Raw genomic sequence first — 22,178 nt, forward strand, 5'->3', positions numbered from 1 at the left:
GATCTGCAGCCCCGGTTTTCATTTATAAGCATGAAGCCCGCCACACAGAAGAATGCTAAGTACATATCTTGACAGGCTACTGCTGCAATCATGGTAGGAGAAATTGGGTCCGGTAAGGTGTCAAATGGAGGGGAAGGTCATAAGGAGACGAGCTTTCGAATGCGACTGGAACGATGACGATAAAGACACTAGAATGGCATATGCAGGAAATTGCACACCAAACTGCTGCGAATTTATGCAGACAAAGGTACCTTCCACTTCTGTTCGTGTCACAGGATTAGCGAATTAGAAAGTGGCAAGGTTGAGGCGTGCTTATAAGTCAAGCCTTCCGTCAACCAAAGGCGCCAAGACGTGATGCCGCTAGCCAATCATGCAGCCGTACGAAGGCGCAGACAAGTCCCTGGAGAAAACAGCAGCTCTTTATTGGTCTACATACCAAAATGTCGGCTGATCGACGGCCGCGCCAAGCTTGATTGGCACGCTAAGAATTGCCAAAGATAGTCAAAAAGGTCTTATGGAGAGAGCGTCTCTCCATTTGTTCAAATTCAGAACGGCCGCTATCGCCACAGCGGCGGCAACTTGGCGGTCATCGGCAAGGCCGAGAGCAGGCAAGGTCCCTCTGGCCTCGTGACAAGAAAATGTTCCTCCGAGCTATTGACGGCGTCGTATATTGGCTCACCGGCGTGCTCGCGTCTGTAACGTTGTGTGAAGTTGTTGCTTTCGGCGAGCTCCGTCTTCTTGTCCTAATTATGTTGGCCGAAAGGCAACGTCAATATAATTATGTTATATTGTCCAGAGTAAAAGCTAGCTGCTACCGCAGAACTACATCTGTTCTTCGCGTTGTGGATCCTCGACTACTGCGCCAGTTTTTAGATACGACAGAGCTTTTGGCGGGGTGCAAACGCCGCCTTCGTTACTGTCATTTGATGAAAGCATGCATATTAAAAGCAGTATACGACTACCTCTTGCTCCACCACTCACTCGAAACACCGCCCCTACGGAATAGTACGAATTATCGCCACCATAAATATTAGGAGTGGGAAGGGCCGAGAACAATCTGAAGACAGAAGAAAAGAAGAGAAGCCAACAGTAGAGAACAGAGACGTGGCAAAACAAAGAGATCTAACACCCATCAAGTGATAAGCTGAACAGTGCTTCCAATTGCGTTGTAACAACTCTGCAGACAAACTCTTCAGGCTTCCCATCTTGCGCGTCACTGATCATAGAAAGATAGTCCTCGCGTTCCATCGGCTGAAAAATGACGGGCAGGTAGCCCTGCCGAACCATGTAGTCGTGCATTATCATCCGGGAAACCCGGCCGTTTCCATCCAGGAAGGGATGTATATGCAAGAAATATGCGGTGATTTGGCATGCAAGGATAAGAGGATGGAGCTCTTGTTTCTCATGCTCATTCTCTTTCCACTGGAAGAAGCGTTGCATGCATGCAGGAACTTCAATATGGTAAGGGAAGATACGAAGTGGGTTGCTCTTTACACCAATTGGTGTTTCTCTGTAGTTGCCTAGAGGAACTCTCGGCCCAAAGGACCACGGGTAAAGACCATCTCGCCCTAAGTCCTTCATCGTTAGGGTGGAAAGCAGACGGACATTCTCCTCGTCAAGTCCGCTGGTACCGGAAGAGTGAAGCGCCGTCTCTGCGATCCACTGCGATACCACAATATGGTTCCGCAACTCGAGGACTTCGTTTTGGTCGGCCTTGGGAAAGAGGTGGGCAGGACTAGGAAAGTTGACCTGCGTAAGATTGCGCAAGGAGGTAGATGCCATATCTATGTCTCGAAACGTTGTTGCCGCAAGAAAATCGTAGATCTTGTGACTGTCTCCTAGACCAAGGTGATTGTTTTCAATACGGACCGATTGATGTGCATACTCTGCCACAAGCTGTTTGGCGATCAGACTGGGCGGTCGTCTCATAGACTTCCGAATTTTGTCGATTTCCAGCAATGTATCCTGGCATTCCTAGTATACGCATTAGCCAGCACTCTTAGTTTTACATGCAGCTCATACTCAAACCAACAAAAGCATACCCGGTTCAGTTTCGTGTACCCCATTTTATCGCTGTCTTGAGGCCGATGAAAATCTTCCCACACCTTTCCAGAGCGGGCCAACTCCATGTACTCAGGCGTGCCATTCTCTATGTCCCAAAAGGGCGCATAGACTTTGCGAAGGAGATTCATTCGCTCATTCGCTATCGAGGTAAGTTTACGGCAAAAAATCCGAGGAAGCATCGTAGTAGCTGTACGCAGTACGATGTAAACGAGGGATGCAGATGCCCAATAACGAGCGAAGAAGCAGAGCCGCGAAAACTCCGCAGTGGCTTTACCACTACGGAGTACGTAAGCTGAATAATCCGAAATAATACCATGGGCCATGACATTATAGCGCCCTTGTAAAGTTTTATCAATTGTTTCAAACTATCTAGCCTCCTAATGCTATTGGACTTTGACATAGGTTCTTAATAAGAAAATAGTACGATGGTTCCCGGACCACCTTATCGCAGAAGTTTCAGCCAATCTTCACTTCTCTCCCCATCAGTAAAAGGTCCACGCTTTGTAAGAGGGAGGCATTGGACATGGATAATGGAGACCGAACAAGGCAGTAATGTATCTGAGCAATAGTCGGTTCACTAACGCGACATAGGATGCTACTTCTCAAGCATCCTGCGGCTCTTCTGACAGTAACTCAATGGTTTTGTGATCTACAATTGCGGCGGCGTACCGAGCGACGATGGCCACGACACGTTCCTTGCTCTGCATGGCGTAGGGGGTCAGCATCCAGCCGAGACCGGTGAACTGGGCCTTGCGGTACTCGAGCCGCACCTCGGGGTCATCGACGGTGAGGGCAGGACCGCCAGCGGATGCCAGGGCGGCAAGGTAGTGCTCGATGATGGTCCACTCGTGGGCACGCCGGTCCTCGATGGTCAGCATGCTGGTGACAAAGTAGGCGACGTCGTGGAAGGCGGTGCCGACGTGGACGATCTGCCAGTCGAGGAACCGCACCTTGGACTCGTCTTGGGCGTTCAGGTATGTGTTGCCGCTGTGCGGATCGCCGTGGACGAGGCAGCGAAAGCGCGGGTTGCGTGAGCCAAGGTACGTCTCCATGGCACGATTTGTGCGAGCGCGGTCGTCGCGGATGATGCCAGGCAGCACCGGCCGGCCGTCGGCCAGGATGAGGTCTTCCCACATAGCGAACAGACTGCGCATAGTGACATCGTACATGGGCGATGCCAGCCAGGCGTGCTCGCTGCCGGTCCAGGCCCAGGTGGCGGCGTGCAGTGCGGCGAGCTGCTCGACACCGGACAGAGCCGAGGCCAGGCCGTACGTCCGGGTCGGGTCGCCAAACACGAAACCGGCTTGCCTTAGGTCCTCCATGGCCAGGATGGCCTGGTCTGGTGAGGCGGCTGCCCACCAGACCTTGGGCACCTGCAGACGGCTGTCGGCCGGTAGCGTGCTGACAAAGCCGTTGAAGAAGTCGACCTCCTGCGTGAAGACGCGCAGGAGGAGGGCCTTGTAGCCCGGCGTGGCAAACATGGCCGGGCTGAAGCCGCCCTTGAGCAGGATGTGCTTGGGCTTGCCCGCGGGCGCGTCTGCGGCTGCATCCTGGCCGTCGTACGAGAGCGTGATGTAGAGCTTGCTGGTCGTCTCGAACATGCGCTTGTCTGTCATGTTGAAGGCCGAGATGGTCTTGTCATCCAGGATGGCCTGCAGCCAGCTGAGCGTAACCTCCTCGTGGGTGTTGGGCATCACCAGAGCCAAATTGTCGTTGGAAGCCATGCTGGCAGCTGTTCCTGGTACTGTTTTCCGGCTGACTAAGTAGAGAAAGCTAGACAAGGGACAGGAAAGCGAAAATGAGACAGCGGCAGTTGCGGCGTGTGGTGTCCAAGAATATATGAGAAGGTAAAGGACAGGCAGCAGTCAGTTTCACAGTTCCCCACTCTTGGGCAGAAGGCCTCTCGCTACGGACAAGAAAGCCGGGGTTACATGGCTTCGCCGGCATCGTAGTAGTGATGCTCACCGGATCCACCTTTTCTGGCCGTGAAACAAAAGTCGAGCCAGACGGCTCCTCATCCGTGTGGCCACGGAGAATGGGGACAACACACCATAAAGCCTAGGTCCTTGCGTCGAACAATGGAGTACGACGTATCCAGCGGTGGCCAGACTAGTCAGGCCTTACTGTGCACGGAGGCATTAACGCCCAGGGGGCTGTTGGTCCACAACAGAGGGACCCTTCTCTGCACTGCGCTGCCGCATTGATATATATTCGGGGGTTTTAAGATGCTTCGACCAGACCCAATTGGGAAGCCGGTGACAGACTCGTGGGGTTGACCCATGTCCCTACGAGGCAATCTGCCCCCAATACCCCATACTATGGACTACGAACAAATACGAGTCCGAGTCTCTTACCGAGTGTCTGCCAGGGTTTACCGGAATATGAACGTACGTCGTATGCAGTCCGCTCTGCGCAGGAAGCGCCCAATTTGTGTCTGGAGATGCGCATATCTCTTCTCGCCGTTTTTCTCTGTTGTGTCAGGCTGTAAGAGTACGATTAGCAATGGCTCTTATTGGCCCCTGGAAGTAACCGTGAGAAGGCAATAAGAAGCACTCATTTATCAGAAGGGGAGGACTTGGCAGCACACATACATAGTAGTAAAAGTCTGAGAAGGCCAGACAGAAATACCAGCCCGTCTCCCTGGGAGTAGTCACTCTTTCTACTCCGTACCAACTATCGCTTGATCCGGCACATCTTCTCGGCACCTTTATTCCCGACAGCCATCCCCGGCTCCCCGAAAGTTTCGAAACCCCGAACTCACCGAATTCCCCGATATGGCTGTGCGCGATGTCTACTATCCGCACATTATCACCTTCATAGTTCTCGACTCCATCGTTGTCGCTCTGCGCGTGTACACGCGCAGAGATACCAAGTCGCTCGGCATCGACGATGCCTTAATCGTGGTAGCTCTGGTATGTCTCCGTTCACGGTCGTGCTGTCGCTAAGATTCGTTCTGACATGGTCAAGGTCGGCTTCGTCATCTTCGGTGCCATGGAGATGAGGGCCATACATTTTGGGATTGGCTCCACCACCTTGGAGCCGATCTCCGACATGCTAAAAGCCGCCATGGTGGGTTCGAATCGGTCACTTCTCACAGTTTCGCGTCACTGACAGATCAGTACTTTACCATTGCGCAAATTCTCTACATTCTGTCCTCCGGTATCACCAAGCTGGCCGTGGCCGTCGTGCTGTTACGCCTGACGAAGCACTCCGACATGTACGTGGCACGCGTCATCCTAATTGTCGTCATTGTCGTCGTCGCCGTTTTCACCATCGGCGCCACTATCGTCTTTTCGTTGCAGTGTCGGCCGTTTTCCGTAGCCTGGGACGTCGGCACGGGCACATGCCTCAGTACATCCACCATCGGCAAGGCTGCACTGGCGTTGTCCACTCAGGCTGTCGTCAGTAGCTGGTTCAGTGCCGTGAGTTTCGTCTTCTCTTGCTATTTCGCCTCGATCCTCCGCCCTCGATCCGCTAACCGTCCATAATTTCTTCCTGTCTACACGCTGTGGAAGACAAGCATTCCCTTAAAGGTCAAGATCACTACCATCGTCATTCTTGGACTGGGAGCCTTGTACGTGCCACTGCCTGGGACTGGAAAGTACATGTCCTTTGATCTAACCTGCATCTATTTCCAGGACCTCTGTGGCGACTATCATTCGTCTCAAGTACGTTATCGTCATACAGCATATGCAGGGGAACGACAGCCTCTCTTCGGCTGACCTTATCAATACTGACCTCGAGGCTACCATTTAGTAAGTTCTATTTTTTCAGAGCCTGGCTGGCTGGCACATCCCACACTGACTCTTATAGCTCTATTCTCGAAATCGCCTTCAGCATCTTGGCAGCAGCGATGGCTGCTTTACGGCCGCTTCTCCGCAAGATTCGCTTCTTTTCTGACCTAAGTACGGGTGGAAAGTCAAACTCCAAGACCTCTGACTCCTACCACCTCCGCACTTTTGGCCAAGGAAGCAGCCGCAACGCTGGTGGGGCCATCAAACTAGACGACGGCAGTCTTGACGGTGAGAGTCAGCGGGGGATTGTGACACCAGGGCAGGAGACTGAGGACAGGAAGTTAGCCAGTGCCGGAGTACATGAAGAGTTGTGATTACATCACGTTAGAGAGAGCTCCACAGTAACAGTTATAGACATTAGAGAACCCGGGAAAGCGCGCCGGTATTTCCGGGGCCGTTTAACTCACTTGATTGGATAGGTAGACTAGTTTCATTTCATAATTCTTCCACTAAGCATACCTATGCCTGTTTTCTTGTTCTTTAAGTGTGTCTTCATTAACAGTGAGGGATCGTAGCTTATTAGATGAAATACAAGTCCTCTTTGGTATTTTTGCGCTGTATAGAACATGCGCCTTCGTATGAATAACAGAGGCAATCTAACACGGACCTTGAGGCAGTGCAATTTGCCAACTTTCTCGCAGTACGTCACCGCTTTCCCTACTTCCGAATTATATACGGTTCGAAAGAACGATCGCGTGTCCTTAGATGGGGACGAGATTGGGGGGCCCTTGTCATCGCTGATGGTTGGTCTCTTGGAAAACAAGTAAGGGCTTCTCTGTAGAACGTGTGTTAGGAGAGACGAAGAAAAAACGAAAACAAAAATATACTAAGAACGTAAGATAAGACAAACACAGTGGATATAGTCGCCCGCAATCTCCATGTCGCCGACCTTGACAATCTTCCCGTCCCGAAGACACCATTGTTGGTAGGCTGGTGGGTCAGACCCGCCGTTTTTGTAGTGTCTAACCACATAGCGATAGTCGGGGAGTCTTATGTAGAACCCCTCTAAACTCGATAGGATTGAAGATCGTCCTCTATTGGAGCTTGCCGTGAGATCATCCACCTATACAACATTAAGCAATGCACAAAGCACCTAGAAAAAGAGTATTGTCTACTACTACAAGCAATACTCTTCGAGAGAGGAAGCGTGTTGTACCATGTGGCTCTATGCTGACGGCCTCCTTCTGCTTCCATCTGGTAGCGGGAAACTAGACCACAATCTTGTCACGCAACTTTGGATATCTTAATAGGCCGCTATACATCGAGGCCTTTATACATCTTTGGATTGGCAAGCGGCCAATTTGTACTTGAAGCTGATGATTGGGGTCTTGTTGGGCCGTTGTCGTCCACAATTTGCGGCATGGATCTATCCAGAATGGCCGGACATCCCACGTTCCCGCCATTGTGATTTGTGGCGGGTTGGTCTCATGGCGAAATAAGAAGGCATGCCCGTTCTCTGTAAACCACAACTCCTAGCTTTCGAGCTTAGGCATCTCTAGGGCCATGCGTCCTGCAGTCGCAATGATCTCGTCTCCACGCTTATCGTGCGCCAGAGAGCTGTCCGTGAGGGCGAGCATTCTTAGTCGAGGCCAAAGACAGGCCTTTTTCTTCACCTGCAGCAGGCAAGATACGGCTGGAAACATACTGTGAAAGTCGCATAGATGCCATTGCTCTATGCGCAATTCGCGAACATCTCGGAGCCATGACAGCAGCCATGTGACAGCCGAGGCGTAAATGGGGCGATAGAACCGCCTGCAGATCTTCAATCCTCGGAAAATCTCGAGTGCGTGTGCTACCTCTTCAAGGCTAGCAGAAGAAACAAAGAATGCCTGTCTAACAGTCTGATTTATTAGGCACTGAATCTATCTACGTAACATAATTATATACTGGCCGTGCAAGTGGGGCACGATAAGAGTAAAGGAACAGAACACGCAGCGGATCTTGGGACCGGCCTTTCAGCCTCCCGCATCCCGCATCCGGCTTTTAGCTTTCAGCAGGCGAGCAGACGCTTCCGCAGGGCGGGGTCGAAAGCGTAGACGTACAAGCCGCGGACGCCGCGGGTGAGCAGGACGTTGACGGAGTTGAGGACGATGCGCTCCTTGTCAGCCAGGGCGGACTCGTCGTTCTTGCGGCCCATAAAGGCGGCATGGTCCTCGTAGCGGTCGGTGTGAATGACGATTCGGTCGGTCTGAACATCGTAGCCGACGCTGGGGCCGAGGATGACACCAGCATAGGTCAGATCAAAGCCCTGGATGGTGTAGACGCTGCCGCAGTAGCGATAGCTGTCGGGCTGCTCGGACCAGGGCTCGCGGATCTGCGGCAGGTACTTGTCCCAGGGAATGCGAAAGCTGCCACAGTCGACATGCCAGACCTTCTGGGCAGCACCACCCTGTCCGGGCTTGGGCAGGCGATAGGGCCAGTCGTACGTCGAGAGCAGCCGACAGCCACCGCCCTGCTCTTCGTTGCGCTGCATCAGGGCGCGGTACAGCTCGCCCGCATCGTCGTAGATGCGGAAGTCGAACGCATCGAGATCACCGGCCGCTCGTCGATCAGCGTCGATGCGTGGCCGCGGCAGCACCGTGCGCTCAACTGACAGCGCCTGGATCCAGCGCTGCATGTCGGGCGCGGCAGCCACACGGAACTGCTCACCCAGCTGATGGCGCTCAACCGTCAGAGCAGTTCCCCCAGCCAATCCCCCGAGAAAGTCTTCCAGCTTGGCGTCATCCCAGAAGGCGTCGAAGCGCAGCGACTGCTTGCCGTCAAACACAATCACCAGCACCTTGCCCAGCTTCAGCAGCTCCTCCAGCTGGTTGTCGCCAAAGAACCGCTTGTACGCGTTCTTCTTCGACAGCAGCAGATGCGCCTCGTCCACGAGAATCACATCGGCTGCCGCATCGGCTGCACTGCGTCCACGCGGCCGTTCCTTCTGCAGCCGGTTGATCAGCGATGTCGGCCGCTCCAGGTCGGTCTTGCGGATGAAGGGGAACTGCGCTGAGATGCGGTGGTACAGCTTCAACATTTCCGGGTGGTTGACTACCAGATAGTTTTCCGTCCCGACCAGCGTGCTGCCGTCTTTGGCCTTGGTCGCCTTGGTCGTTGTCGTTTTTTCCTCCTTCTCCTTCTCTCCTTCTCCCGTCTCGCGAGCTTGTCGCTGCAGCTCGTTGAAGAGCGCGTTGAGCACCACACTCTTTCCCGTCCCAGCATCGCCCTGGATCACAAACACTGACGGTCGCTGTGTCTTTGTGTACGACCGCAGGCTGTCGCGGCAGAACTGCAGCACGTGATCCCGCAGCTTCTGTTGCTCCTCAGACAGGGGCACGTTCGACAGCTTCGCAATGGCATCTCGATTCTTTTCGTCGCGAATCGTGTCCTGTGGCTCCTCACCTTCGTCCACCAACTCGCCTTCCTCCTTCTGTCGCTGCTGTCCTTCGACATCGTCGCCCTGCTGCTTTTGCAGCCGCACAGCCAGGCTCTTGTTGCGGTTGCTCCGACGCGTTGCCGCCTGCACCTGCTTCATCACTCGACCACCTTTGGGAGGCATTTTGATCTTAGTTGGCGCTGCTGCTGCTGACGTTGGGTGTGGCAGTGCCTCGATTCTTGGTTCGGCACTTGGCACGGTTAGATCTGCTAATAGTCGATCCACTGTGGGTCAGCGCGAGAACTTTTCTGCCTTTCACCCGGAAGTGTCAGCATAAACGCATTAGTCGGCCGATACTGTGGATCCGTCCCCTGCACGATGCATAGTATATTTTGACTTCAGCTTAACCGACAGTAACTTCGTACGTCACTCGTAAGTATATACGTGTCCTTCGCATCATCGCGTCCAGAGTCCGTTACTCGTCCGGTCCGGTCAGCGGTTCTGTCGACGGTGGAATAATGCGTGCCGACAGCTTTGGCGGCACCCCGAAGGCCGTGTCGTCGTCAAAGGGCCACAACGGCCGCCGGATCCGGCGATGACCCAGCCGCCGCAGGTCCTGGTCGACGCCGCCTGGCGTCAGTGCCAGCATCCAGTCAGCCGCCATGTCGTACAGCTGCGGCTCCAGATAGCCGATCTTCACGAGCACAATGTCCGCCTCGCGTGGCTGCAGCCGCAGGTTGGTAAAGTCATGCTCATAGTGGTACGGCTTGCGCAGCTCTGTCAGGATGACAAACACCCGGCCCACCTGCAGGACCACCTCGATCTGCGCGTAGCGGTCGCCGTGGCGGATTGCGTGCACGCGTCCCGTCAGCGTGATGGGACCGGCGTGAAGGTTGTCGACGGCTGCACCGGCCGTCACCGTGACTGTGTTGCCGACGCCGGCGGCCACGGCTGCGAGCACGGCCTCCGGCCCGGGAATGCTGGCGTAAATGACCGTTTTGATATGGGGTGCCAGCGGCGGATCAGCTCTGCTCTGCGGGTTGAACTCGGGACGTGCCAGCAGCTGCTGGAGGCCCCAGGTGACGTCACCCGATCCGCCGGCTGTTGGGTTGTCGCCCGAGTCCGACACAAAGTACGGCCGCGCCGCATCCGATGCCAGCGCCACATCCAGGCACTCGTCCAGTGACCCGGTCGGCGCCACAAAGTGGAAATCGGCGCGTGCTGCCCAGAACAACCGGGCCAGCCGCTCGGCACCCGCAGCCACCGCCTCTGTGTCCCAGCCCGTCACCACCACGGCCGCCCGGTTGCGCGGCTCGTCTGCCCATGCGTAGCCCACCCAGATGGCCGCGTCCAGAATCCCCGGCAACCCCTCCACCACGGACACGGCCGCGTACACGTGCTTTGCCGGCTCGTCTCGCGTTGACGTCTGCTCGCCCGGCAGCAAAATCGGCACCGGCACCCACGCCTTGATCGGACGGCCCTTGTCAGAGCTCGACAGGCAGCTCACCAGGTTGCGGCACGCCCGCTCCTTCGTCTCCAGCTCGTCCTCGTGCGGTGCTAGCCGGTAGCACGTAATGAGGTCGACCATGTGCGCCAGCGCCCGCGACACGTTGCCGTGCAGGTCCATCGATGCAGACACCACCACCGCCGCACCCACCACCGCACGTACGCGTTCCAGAAGATCGGCCTCCACGTCGTCCAGGCCCTTCACTACCATCGCCCCGTGGATGTCGAACCAGAGCCCGTCCAGCGCCACGCTCCTCACTATCGCCGCCAGCCGCGACACCATCTCGCCCGCCAGCTCCTCGTATGCCTCCCGCGTCACCATTCCGCCTGGCAGAGCCCGTCCGATCAGAGCTCCCCGCCAATCAGCTGCCGCTGCTAGTGGCGTTCCTGCATCGAGGAAGCGGTAGAGGCCCACGGCCGCTTCGCCAGTCTTGGCGTGAAATGCAGCTGCCCCCGTGCGGGACGGCGTGAACATGGACGTCTCGCAGGCAAGACCGCAAATCGCAATAACCGGGCGCTGTGACATCTTGAACATTTGCTTTCCCGATTGCCGGAGGTTGCGAAAGAGAGGCGGTATTTTGTGCGAAATCGCGGAGACTTGCACTCCTGTTTAGGCAAGTGGGTGGGTGATAATGGTCACGTGTTTCGGATTGGTCGTCAAATCAGGTGACGGGTGGAGCACGAACTGGGAGGTTGAACACAACCCATTCTTCGTTACTATTCTAGTACAAAGTTCCTACCGACACCGTCGTCACTCGAAGCAGCTTCCTTTTCATTGTGTACTATAAAACGTCTAGCACGCTTACTGCGAATAAAAAAACGAGGGCGTTGTATTTAAAAAGATAAAACCCCGCTCCGTGCTTTTATCCATCTCTTAATCCTTACCAATTGCTAGCGATAATACACTCCTGATATCTGCAAACTGCACATCTTTGTCCTTAGCCACCAAGGAGGCGAGTCTTAGTATGTTCTTGATCTTCCGGCCATCTACTTCCAACTGAGAAAGCTCGTGGACTTCGTCATCTGACAAATCGCAATTTCGCGTCTTTGCTAATTCGGTCCAGATCACCTTGCGAAGATCTTGCGATAACTTTGGATGAGAGACCGTGGCGTGAATACGCGAGAGGATGGCCTTGTCAAAATTCTCGATTCGATTAGTTGTTAGGAAAACCACGCCTTTTTGGTATTCCAGCAACCGTAGAAGGACTATTGTGCGTTTTATTTAGTTAGATATTGAAGAGACGCAAGGGAAAGGGGCACGGCTCCTTCGCGCACCAGAAACCACAGCAGTACGCTCCGGGGTTTGCGAGTGTCTCTCTTCCATAAAGACATCGGCTTCGTCAAGCAGAAGAATTGCGTCCCAACGCTCTGCCCATCTAAATGCTGATTGGAGGGTTTTTTGAACCTCTTGGGAAGACGAACCGAGATCGCCTGCGGCTACATTGTATACTGCTTTCATTTCTCCAATGCACTCTTTGAAAATGTTAGATGGAGCCAAACCCCTTCATTATGAAAATACGCTGTAAGTACATACCTGCCATCATTGTCTTGCCACATCCTGGTGGTCCGTGAAGAAGAATGACCAACCCACGGCCTTTTCCACTTATGAAATCGTCAAAGTCACTCCAGAAGAATGATTTCGGACAATTTGTCCAAGTGTGACCTTAGTGCTCTCTTCGAATTGTAGATGCTCGATGACGGTAGTCTTCCATGTTACAGTCTCCAATTTATCGACCAGAGCAAATCCCCGCTTGTTGGATGAAAATGAAAAAAGACGCAAATACGAGCTTACCGAGTCTGATGGAAGGTCATTGACCGTGCATTTACTCAGGTTGCCGTACGTACAAGTACGAGGGGTCCAAATTGGGCCATCGTAAGTCATAATTGTCCCAGCTGGAGACGAAGCTGACTCTGAACTAGATATGCAATATTGTTCAAACTTTCGGCCACGCTCCTCTGCTATCCGAAGGACTTCGTCTTTGTGTCCGCAGAACTCTAGAGGATATATTGGAAGGTCGATTATCTTTATTGTTCCTGCAAATGCCGAATGCGTTGTGTTTTTCTTAATCTTCCCGAAATTTCGACCGTTGTATCCGGTAAACGTTGTTGTTATGGACCAGAATACATTGTCGTTTCTGGTGTGTACTTCAAAAAAGACCAATTCCTCTATTACGGGATTTGGACTGCCCGGTACTGTGCGACTCTCGTAGACAAGCTGAGCTCCGGGTAAGAAGAGCGCCCATAGATAGGCAAAGTCAATTGTTCCACTTTTCTTGAATATGTTGATGATTTGATATGTCTCCTGCATGTGATTGGTCTGAAAATCTTCCAGAAGCTGCAGCTCGCAACGGACCGCCTCATTATGAGAGTTTTCCAAAGCATGTCTCACTTTATCTCGACAGTAGTATAGCTCTTTGTATGGCTCACTTATGAAGATTGTACCGCCAGACAAGTTTATGCTTGTTAGATGCGACGCCAACTTGCGAAACTCTAAGCGGAGCACATTGAACTGAATCTCCAACTGTGAATGAACACGTTCTTGGTCCTTCCTAACTATGACAATTCGGCGGAGTAGAACAGAGAACTCGCCATACTTTCTCTTGCCTGGCCGTTTCCCTTGTGGACGGTTCTCTGTGGAGGGAGCGATTATAATTTTGTTGTCAATATGAGTTTGACTGATAACCTTGAACTTGCCATTAAAATTGTCTGCGTTGTGGCCTTGACGCGACAAGTATTCGGCATATTGGCTAAAACCTTGAGGTTCTTCCATTTTCTGTTCCTGTTTAGCGCGAAAATAAGATAGACGAAAGCAAACAGAAGAGGACTTACTCCCAGGAATAGACTCGCTTTATATCTTAATTAGGCTTATAGAATACCTCTCATTTCTGCCTAAGAGATGCATTAACATGTACTAAATACAAGATGGCGCAAGTGTGGGAGACAAGGCTAAGCTACTATGTGGTATTATTGGCCGGAGGCTAGTAGCTTCCGCCTTATATTGGAATCGCCTTGTTTTTTTGCCTTGGCATTGCCTTGGATGAGATATAGGCGCCGATGGTGCAGGATTTATGTATTATTATTGGTGGGTAACTAGGAGTTATTGCCTTAAGTCTAAATGAAAAAAAAAACCCCATTTGTGCGTAGGCTCCCTTGCAAACTCCTACTATATAATGCTTGCTTACGCTTTTGTATTCTCTTGCTTCTCCTGTCTCCTGTGTAACTACTTTCGCCTTTGTACATTTTCCATACTGTTATTAATAGCAGCCAACAGCTTGCAAGATTATCGTCATTTCTTGTTCTCCATAATGACTGGATTTCACAACGTAAGAGCCAAAAAGCCACGAGTGAGCAAAGTCGAGCAAGCTGAAGACGACCACGACGACATTGATAAGAAGCCCTTCAAACCAATGGAAATTGATATCGCCACTGGCCTAAAAAAGCTTCGAGACCACAAAAGCTTCTGGACTGAAGATGGCATCGAGCTCAAAGATCTAGCCAAGTTTGACGATTTGGGACCTTACGAAATCGATGAAGACACCGAAATGGTTATGTGGCAGATTGAATTGAAACGGCTGGCTCAGGCAGCGGAGCAAGCCAATGCGCCGACCTTGGAAGGCGACCCAAAGCTCTTTGGGCATGCTGACCAAGGTGGATACAACCGATTACATACGCTAGTATGGGCACTAGACCTTGCCAATATTGTTTGTGGACTTGACATGGAAATTCTCCTTCTAAAGCACTGGCCAGCATTGGCTTCTGTCGAAAGAATACGTGATCTTCAGCTGAAAAGCTCCATATTCGGTGGTTCCGATGCGGATAGCATTCGGGACAAAAGTATAGGAGAATTTGTAAAGAACAACAAGGAAGCCTACCACGCAATTGTCAATTACATTACAGCTATCCTCGCGAGGACTTACATCCGGGTTGCCGAGAATCTGACATGGGTAGAAAACTGTCTGGGTAGTCTGGCTAGATTATCAGCAAAGCTAAAAGTCGTTGGAAATGACATTCCTGGAGCAATCTCGGATGTTTTGAACACTCGAAGATCCATGCAAAGACGTTTAACCCTTCACAAGCATAACGATGATACTCAACAAGACGTCAAAAATCCTCACGGTCGAGCCTGGAATGACAGAAGGCATCTGCCAGGCTGGTTTTACTACATGACAAAAATGTTTTTTGCCCAAAATGCGTCTTTGCTGTTTTGGCACATCTTGTCCGAGCTTACATGGGGTGCAGAGAGAAATCAAAGCAGCGATGACTTTGAGGCCAGCGCTATCATATACCACACTGGATTCCGTCCTGCCCGGGGCCATCTCTGCCGAAAACTGACGGGTGGAATTGGGGCAACAGGAAGCCGTCATGCGGTCCGATGTGCAGGGGTGGCCTTTGATGTGTGCAAGGACGTATGGACACAATTGAAAAATACGAGCGTACCAAAACCCGGTCTCGCAGTCCTAGATTGGAGCTGGACGGAGAATGCAAAGGGGGAGGTGCAGACGCAGAGTCGCACGTTGGTCGATATGAAGCATGTCATTACCGCTCTGGTTCCCCACGCTATGTTTTGTGGCCAGTTTGTCTCTCGTCTCTCGGACTTCTGCTTCCTTTCTATGCGTTCCAGACCATTAACACAGTCGACTACGTTCTACCTACCATCTGTCTTCCTGGCGACATCGCGCATCTGTACAGGCAAATACACATCGAGAAAACTTAAGGAAAGTCAGACAGGAAAAAGTCTCCAATCTCGCATCGAAGGGGTCTATGGAACGATGCTTGCACAGGAAAGAGCGTAAGCCTTGACAGTTGACGACCAGCTAAAAACGAAACGCCGCCAAAACTACGATGACACAAACCAAAAATACGAGCAGGCACTTGAGCAGGTCGGCGAATGGACCATTGATCGAAATTGCAACACCATCACTAGCGTCTGGTACTCGTATGCCGTCCTAGGCCTCGTTGGTTTGTTGATTATGGGTGGACTTGGGCTCATGGCGTTGGGTCAGCGCATCACAGGCGTGGACCCGTCCAATTTGACGGTTCTGCTGTGGACGGCAGCCGGCTTTATCATGGTCTATCTCAAGTCGCGACACGTGGAGAATTGGCCCTGGCGTGACTTTATGCAAGGTCAAGTCGTCTGCCACTCTATAAGTGAGGTGGTGTCGGTGACCAAAATCGATCCTCAGATTCTGATTGCCGTCTTGATGCGCAACGAGACGCGCATGCATCTGGAGAAATCTGGACCGTTCGAAATGTTATTCGAATGCAGAGATACTAAAGGTTTCTCTATCGATGTGCCGCCGCTTGTGACAACCGCCATGGCCGGGGGACGCATATTTGTCCGTGTTGATAGCGACAAGGGACCGGCCCTGGTGAGTATAGCAGTAACAACCCAGGACAATTACATGTCGGTGCCAGTTCACGGGTCCACTGAGACAGCGCTCATATGTCGCGCGATTTTACCGAGCCTTCCAGTTGCCGCATGCGATTAGAGGGCCAATCGGAAGAAACGAAACTACCTCTTTACACGCTGGTGAGGGAGGAAGCACACTGGTACGACGTACAGGGTGTCTTTGTGGAGAATGCCTGCTTTACATAGATAATTACTCTTTCCTAATAGCTCGTTCAAGACATTGAGTCCAGTAAAGCAGTCAGAGGCATGCATAAGATTAAAGACTATGTTTAGTTTATTAGCGAAGGCTGTTTATCCAATCACGTCTTCCTTACGTAGGCCATCCCGAGGGCTGGTGCAGGCAGTGTGGCAGGATGGCTGGGACCCATTTCTGGAAAGTCACCGCCAACTGTTATTGTCCTTACGCTGGTCCGACATGCCAAGTCCCAACGACTACAACTGCATCTAGAACCATAGTGCTAGGCTAGGCTATCGCTGTTAGCTGTGAAGCTCTAGAATGGAGCGCACTGTGATCGTTCTGACTAATGTCAGCAAAGCGGCCTCTCATTGGTCAGACAGATAAAACTGGGGACTAGCCCCAGTGAAACCTCTGCACCAATGAAGGCGCGCCATGTACGGAGTACTCCTTTCTAGCTAGATACATCACGCACTTCATCAGCCACACCGTTCAGACCCCATACAGTGCACCGCTACCCCTGCCATAAGCATCAGTTGTGACATTAGCAAAGACTTTGTTTGAGGGTTGGCGGTTAATAGCAAAGATATGTAAGAGGAGTCTTAGGAATAATCAAGAGGCAAATCTAAAGAAAACCTAAGAAGAATCTGAAAGCTGTAGAGATGAACCACTATGTACAATAGTTTTTGTACCTTTATAAAAATAATTGCTACTACCCCCAACTAAGATTGCTTTTATCGGCTACAGCGGAATCGATGGCGGCTTCTTCCATTTTCGCATGAAACACCTTTGCATATGCAGCATGGATTGCACACTCATGGCTAGATGTAGGCAACTGCCTTTTCCATAGACTATCTTGTCTGGCTCGCCGCGCAACACTCGATTCAGCACGGACAATGATGAGCTTTTGGCGGGCTACCCAGAACTGCCTTGACAGATTGACACAGTGACAAATCGGTAGGACTCGCTACTCTTTGGCTGATATTGTATTGCGAAACACTCTGGCCCACCAATGCTTCTGAATCTGTTGTGTAGCCTTGTCCATTTGTAGAATGTATTCCCAGGGCAACAGGTGCCCATTGTTCACGGCTGTGCTTGCGGCAAAGGCCTCCGTCATTCTCGCCTTGTGGTATGTCTTTCGTGAATATAAACAGTGATGAAAGCAATTGGAGAGCCAAAGGCTAAACAAACACCAACGATGGTTCTGAATCACAGCTTGTCAATTTCAGTTATTCTCAAGAGAAAGAAGTTTCTCTTCTCTACCCGCATCTTCAACGGTGTCATTTAATAAGGCAAAGATCGTTGTTCTAGGAAGACAGCTACTAGCTTCTCTTGCCTCCCTCGCAGGACTGTAATGACCTCTCCACACACACACAAAGAAGAAGCTGAAAGAAGGGGGTGATGTCGACGATCAATAACGGGTGCTTGCATTCAGTAGGTTAGGGAGAGGGGGATACCTCTCCTCTCACCATAACCAATCTTCCTCCTTCACACCTCCCTCTTTCAGGCCCAGCACCAGGCACAATCAACAAAAGGGGGAGCATCGCCGACCCCTCAACAAAGACAGAAACAACGAATGAATTCTCTCAGTCTCTCTCACACCCAGACCGGGATCACCTCCAGTTGGAGGGACGGATGACGGGCGAAAATCGTTGTATCTTATGTACTCCGTATTCAGGAGCTTTCGGAAGCTAAAAGTGAGAGCCTAGGCTAAAAAGTCTACGAGATGGTCCGTGCACCACCGCGAATCAGTTTTCTCTGGAAAAGAGCGAGAGCAAATAACAACAAAAGCAAAAAGTAGTAGAGAAGAGTTACGCAACGAGAAAAGCAACTAGAAAAGCGGTAAGTGAAGCGCAACTAAGCTATTGAGGTACGGAGCCGCAGCCAAGTTGCCTCCAGTTTGTACTCAGAGTGCCCAGAGAGTCGCCAGTGCCGTCAGAAATTCCGTGGACTCGCACGTACACAGATAGCACTCGCTGGCACGGCTGGTAGCGAGACACTATGGAGATTGGAGACGTATACAAGTCCTGGTTCTGAAGATTGGGCCGAAGATGGTCGAAGGGATGGAGGTTCATGCGCCGCTGGGCATATTCGTCCGCACCCAGGCTGTGTGTTGAGTCAGGCGAAACAGCTATTACTACATGATCCTAAACAGCGAGGGTCTGTCTCCTTTCCGTGCTCGTACGTCGTACAATGGAAAGTAACAAGGTTGAAATCACATGAAAATAGCTTTTAACAGAGTACTCCGTAGTCCATCAAGCCAACATGATTTTAAAGATACTCCGTTATCGGGCTACTGTTAGTGATAATGGCGTGATTCCATCAAATCGCAGCGTCTCGAGGCGAAATCTTATGAATCGAAGCAGGCCAGATACGGAGTACAGATCAATTTATAGGGAATACTCCGTATTTTGATTTCTTCGGAGTACATAACCCCTCTTCTTTCCACGCACTTGTGCCGCACTGTCCAAATACGCAATGAGTCCCACTCTCGACCACATCGTGATACTGGTCCCCCGGCCACAACTGCATGCTCTGCCATCTTGGGTGACCGACTCCTTTACGGTGATCGATGGCGGTCAGCATGCCGGTGGTGTGACGGAGAACAAGCTGATCCTGCTCCAGGACGGCATATACCTTGAGCTAATTGCGTTTGTCAGCAAAGGCAATGGCGAGGGCGACTCTGGTCGCCGATCGCACCGCTGGGGCGCACAGCCCGAGGGCCGCATCATAGACTGGGCATTGAGCCTCGCTATGTCGTTTGAAGAAGCCGACGAAGAGTTCAAGCAGATCCAGGATTGTGTTCGCGCAGCCGATGTCGGGTTCGTGTACCAAGACCTTGTGGCTGGCGGCCGTACCACCCCCGACGGCGTGGTCCTCGAGTGGGCCACTGCCTCGCCTGCGGCCATCTCAAGAGGGTCCAAAGGGCCAGAATCTGACCTGAGCGGCGGTCTGCTCCCGTTCTGGTGTCTCGACCGGACTGAGCGCAAGCTGCGTGTCCCCTACGCCTCTGCCGGCGGCAGCCTGGCCCGGCATCCCTCAGCGGCCATCGGTGTGGCTGAAGTTACGATCTATGTCGCTGATTCTGTGCTGCTTGATCGGCTGCGTCGTGTATACGATGCCATTCTGCACAAAACGGCAGAGTTCGAGTGGGACTTGGCCATCCCGGATAAGCCACAGCACAGGCTCTCGCCGCGGCTTAGGCTTGTTCTGCTCGCCAAGGAAACGGTCTCAGAAAAGGATCTTGAATACGGCCAGCGAATTGAGCTGTCGCTCTTCACGACGAGCGAGTCACGGACTGTTGGTGGTCAGTTCGTGGACGGGTGGTATATTGAGGTTCGGCTGGAAAAGGCGCAATATGGCGGGGAAATTGCGTGATATGCCGAGGTGACAGGAGTGCAGGTGTTGAAGTGTCTTACGTCTTGCACTGGAGCTAATGCTGACGATAGGCAGTCTGATCGGGTCGAGTCACGTTCAGAGCTTCAAATGGTCGTCTTTGTAAAAGTACAAAAGCAAGGGAGAAGCTCCTTGCTTTTGTTCCAACCTGATTGAAAGCAGAATATGCTTACAAACAAGAAATCGGCATATCGATCAGATCCAGTACCCGAAGAACAAAAACAATAGAGCATTCCCAAGATCCGTACCACACAGTGGTTTTTCCCTCATTTCTACCGAAAGCTTGCGTTAGTGCATTCGTTGAAAACACACTGGCTTTGGTATACCATAGCACTAAAATCGACCCCAAGTCCTGTCAGTACGAGCCGTTTGCTGTGGACACTGAAGTCGATAAATCAGCATGCACCGCTGGGTCGAGCTGTAGCTTCATACATCGTCCTGTAACCACAGTTCATGAATCAACCCTCCAAAATCAAGTCAATGACCGAACAGAAACTGCCAAATGGCGTATTCACAGCGTTGATTTTAAGCCGTGGGTCAACGGCTGCGAAAAGGAGTTTCCAGTCAGACAAATCACGCTCAAATGAGTTGAACAACTGCATCATGACAACGTCCCGAGAGCGCCCCACACGCTCGTTTACCGAGGGCACAGAGCCCGGTTCAGGGAGATCAAAGTCCATGACAAGCATATGCGAGCCCTCGCTCATAGACTTCACGGTGCTCTTTAAGATCTGGACAGAGTGCGAAAAGTCCCAGTTGTGGAGGATTTGCCGGAAGAGGTACACATCGGCGCTCGTAACGGGCTGCTCTTGGAAGAAATCGTATTCTTGGAAGCGAATGCGCTTCGAAACGGCCTCATTGTTCTGCTGGATGACAACTTCGCCTTGTTTGACGACATGCGCGCTGTCTTGGACGATGAACTCCAGCTATGGGAAGGCTTTAGCCAGGGCCACGCAGCTATGTCCAATGTTGCCACCAATCTGGTTGTAATCAGAAACTCAATCAAACAGATCTTTTACTAGGAATGGTTGCCATTACGTCGACGACCGTGGCCTTCCCAAGGTCCCCCCACGCAAACCCGTCAACCAGGTGCTTAAGGCTGCTCTTTGGGCTGGCGGCGACGCCTTCCATAAGACGACCAAAGAGAGTGTGCAGGTCGGGCTGCTTGGAAATGTACTCGTACATGGCCAGTTCCGTGTCGAATGCGACACTAAATGCCGTGCGGTTGAGTGCTGTGCTATCGGGTCATTTCTTGTGCGCCGTGACCATGGAGGCTATCGTAGGGGCCAAAACTCTTCCCTGCCACTCCCTCTGGTCGACAAGCTGTTGGTCTACAGTCAATGCCGCAGAGGTGGCCGAGTGGGCGAGGAAGCCTGGTACCGGCTCGACAAAGAGATGGTTGGTCATTGCCATACGAGCAATTGATTTTAGTCGCAGCTCCGAGACGGCAGCTTTTCCAGCCAGCTCGGCATACGAGATATTGCCCTCCAGAGGAACGAGCTCGAAGATATGGAAATAATTCAACCAGCGGAGAGCTTCCATATATTGGTACTGTATTGTCAGAATTTATCCCGGCCTCAGACCAAGACATACTCACGTTTGTCTGGACATTTTCCAAGCACTCCCTGGGGCCAGCAACGAGCTGGAAAAGCTGTAGAGCATGGTCCATGAGCTGGTCCCGGACAGCCTGTATCTCCTTGGGTGCCTCTGGGGATAAAACATCGATTGGCGCATCGCGCTGAAAGCTGGGCTCGGGAAGCCCGTTGGATTGGAAATAGTCTGCAAGCGTTTTTGCTTGTCTGCTGAGATCGCCAACGAGAAGCTCCAGTGGCGAAGAGGGTGTACGGGCACACGCATTCATCTTGGATATTCTTTTTTAGGATACTGACTTGAGACGGGACCGGATGAGTGGAAGTAGAGCGTTGAACTCGTTATTAAATGCTACTACGGAGTTCGGACTAGATATGGGGAAATCAGATGGTCTACCATTACTGGTGCACTGTTACCGCATGCTACCGAAACTGCATTTTCAGGGTTGTATCTTCCGTTTAGTAATGCGACGTAGTCTGTCACGATACGGTTCAACTGGGTTCACGTCAAACTTGTTATAAATATTTGATAGATTGATTGTTAGTATTTCTGGATTCTATGAGAGCACGCGGTTTATCCCAAGAGATGGCGTCTCATGAAACAGCTTACACGCAAAATTCTTATATCCGGAGTAATAGCTCAGATGGGAGAGCGCCAGCCTGAAGAGCTGGAGGTCCTCGGTTCGATCCCGAGTTGCTCCATTGAATATTGATTTTGCCTGTTTATCAATCTTTTTCTGATACGGAACAAATGGTAGGCCAGCAGTGTTCAATTTTACATTGTCACATCATCTTGATTTTTTTAATATTCGTATTCTCTACCCCTGCCTGGACTTACTAGGGGTCGTCAAACAAAACATCAGTCATGAAAGAACGCAGGGCTACT

The 22,178-nt window shown here is 51.8% G+C and overlaps 8 protein-coding genes across 8 annotated transcripts; 3 read left to right on the top strand and 5 right to left on the bottom strand.

Moving 5' to 3' along the window:
• Nucleotides 1-2,666: 2,666 nt before the first annotated feature.
• Nucleotides 2,667-3,788, bottom strand: CMQ_7571 (duf227 domain containing protein; the record flags this gene model as incomplete). The annotated part of the gene is made up of 1 exon (XM_014314576.1): nucleotides 2,667-3,788. The coding sequence occupies one exon, from the start codon at nucleotides 3,786-3,788 to the stop codon at nucleotides 2,667-2,669; it is 1,122 nt and encodes a 373-aa protein (XP_014170051.1).
• Nucleotides 3,789-4,838: 1,050 nt separating this feature from the next.
• On the top strand, nucleotides 4,839-6,172 carry CMQ_7382 (uncharacterized protein; the record flags this gene model as incomplete). Its single annotated transcript, XM_014314387.1, has 7 exons — nucleotides 4,839-4,976; nucleotides 5,032-5,133; nucleotides 5,184-5,281; nucleotides 5,417-5,486; nucleotides 5,598-5,638; nucleotides 5,703-5,819; nucleotides 5,878-6,172. 7 exons carry the CDS (start codon nucleotides 4,839-4,841, stop codon nucleotides 6,170-6,172), a joined length of 861 nt encoding a protein of 286 aa, XP_014169862.1.
• A 1,676-nt stretch (nucleotides 6,173-7,848) lies between these two features.
• On the bottom strand, nucleotides 7,849-9,399 carry CMQ_7038 (ATP-dependent exoDNAse beta subunit; the record flags this gene model as incomplete). The annotated part of the gene is made up of 1 exon (XM_014314043.1): nucleotides 7,849-9,399. One exon carries the CDS (start codon nucleotides 9,397-9,399, stop codon nucleotides 7,849-7,851), a length of 1,551 nt encoding a protein of 516 aa, XP_014169518.1.
• A 292-nt stretch (nucleotides 9,400-9,691) lies between these two features.
• Nucleotides 9,692-11,257, bottom strand: CMQ_7697 (uncharacterized protein; the record flags this gene model as incomplete). Its single annotated transcript, XM_014314702.1, has 1 exon — nucleotides 9,692-11,257. One exon carries the CDS (start codon nucleotides 11,255-11,257, stop codon nucleotides 9,692-9,694), a length of 1,566 nt encoding a protein of 521 aa, XP_014170177.1.
• Nucleotides 11,258-14,027: 2,770 nt separating this feature from the next.
• On the top strand, nucleotides 14,028-16,211 carry CMQ_7231 (uncharacterized protein; the record flags this gene model as incomplete). The annotated part of the gene is made up of 2 exons (XM_014314236.1): nucleotides 14,028-14,423; nucleotides 15,537-16,211. 2 exons carry the CDS (start codon nucleotides 14,028-14,030, stop codon nucleotides 16,209-16,211), a joined length of 1,071 nt encoding a protein of 356 aa, XP_014169711.1.
• A 2,574-nt stretch (nucleotides 16,212-18,785) lies between these two features.
• CMQ_7209 (glyoxalase family protein) lies at nucleotides 18,786-19,685 on the top strand (the record flags this gene model as incomplete). Its single annotated transcript, XM_014314214.1, has 1 exon — nucleotides 18,786-19,685. One exon carries the CDS (start codon nucleotides 18,786-18,788, stop codon nucleotides 19,683-19,685), a length of 900 nt encoding a protein of 299 aa, XP_014169689.1.
• Nucleotides 19,686-20,161: 476 nt separating this feature from the next.
• On the bottom strand, nucleotides 20,162-20,888 carry CMQ_7313 (O-methyltransferase; the record flags this gene model as incomplete). The annotated part of the gene is made up of 2 exons (XM_014314318.1): nucleotides 20,162-20,629; nucleotides 20,742-20,888. 2 exons carry the CDS (start codon nucleotides 20,886-20,888, stop codon nucleotides 20,162-20,164), a joined length of 615 nt encoding a protein of 204 aa, XP_014169793.1.
• Nucleotides 20,889-20,948: 60 nt separating this feature from the next.
• CMQ_7261 (O-methyltransferase) lies at nucleotides 20,949-21,564 on the bottom strand (the record flags this gene model as incomplete). Its single annotated transcript, XM_014314266.1, has 2 exons — nucleotides 20,949-21,254; nucleotides 21,301-21,564. 2 exons carry the CDS (start codon nucleotides 21,562-21,564, stop codon nucleotides 20,949-20,951), a joined length of 570 nt encoding a protein of 189 aa, XP_014169741.1.
• Between the last annotated feature and the right edge of the window lie 614 nt (nucleotides 21,565-22,178).

Source organism: Grosmannia clavigera (assembly GCF_000143105.1).
Source record: "Grosmannia clavigera kw1407 unplaced genomic scaffold GCSC_173, whole genome shotgun sequence".
Lineage (NCBI taxonomy): Eukaryota > Fungi > Ascomycota > Sordariomycetes > Ophiostomatales > Ophiostomataceae > Leptographium > Leptographium clavigerum.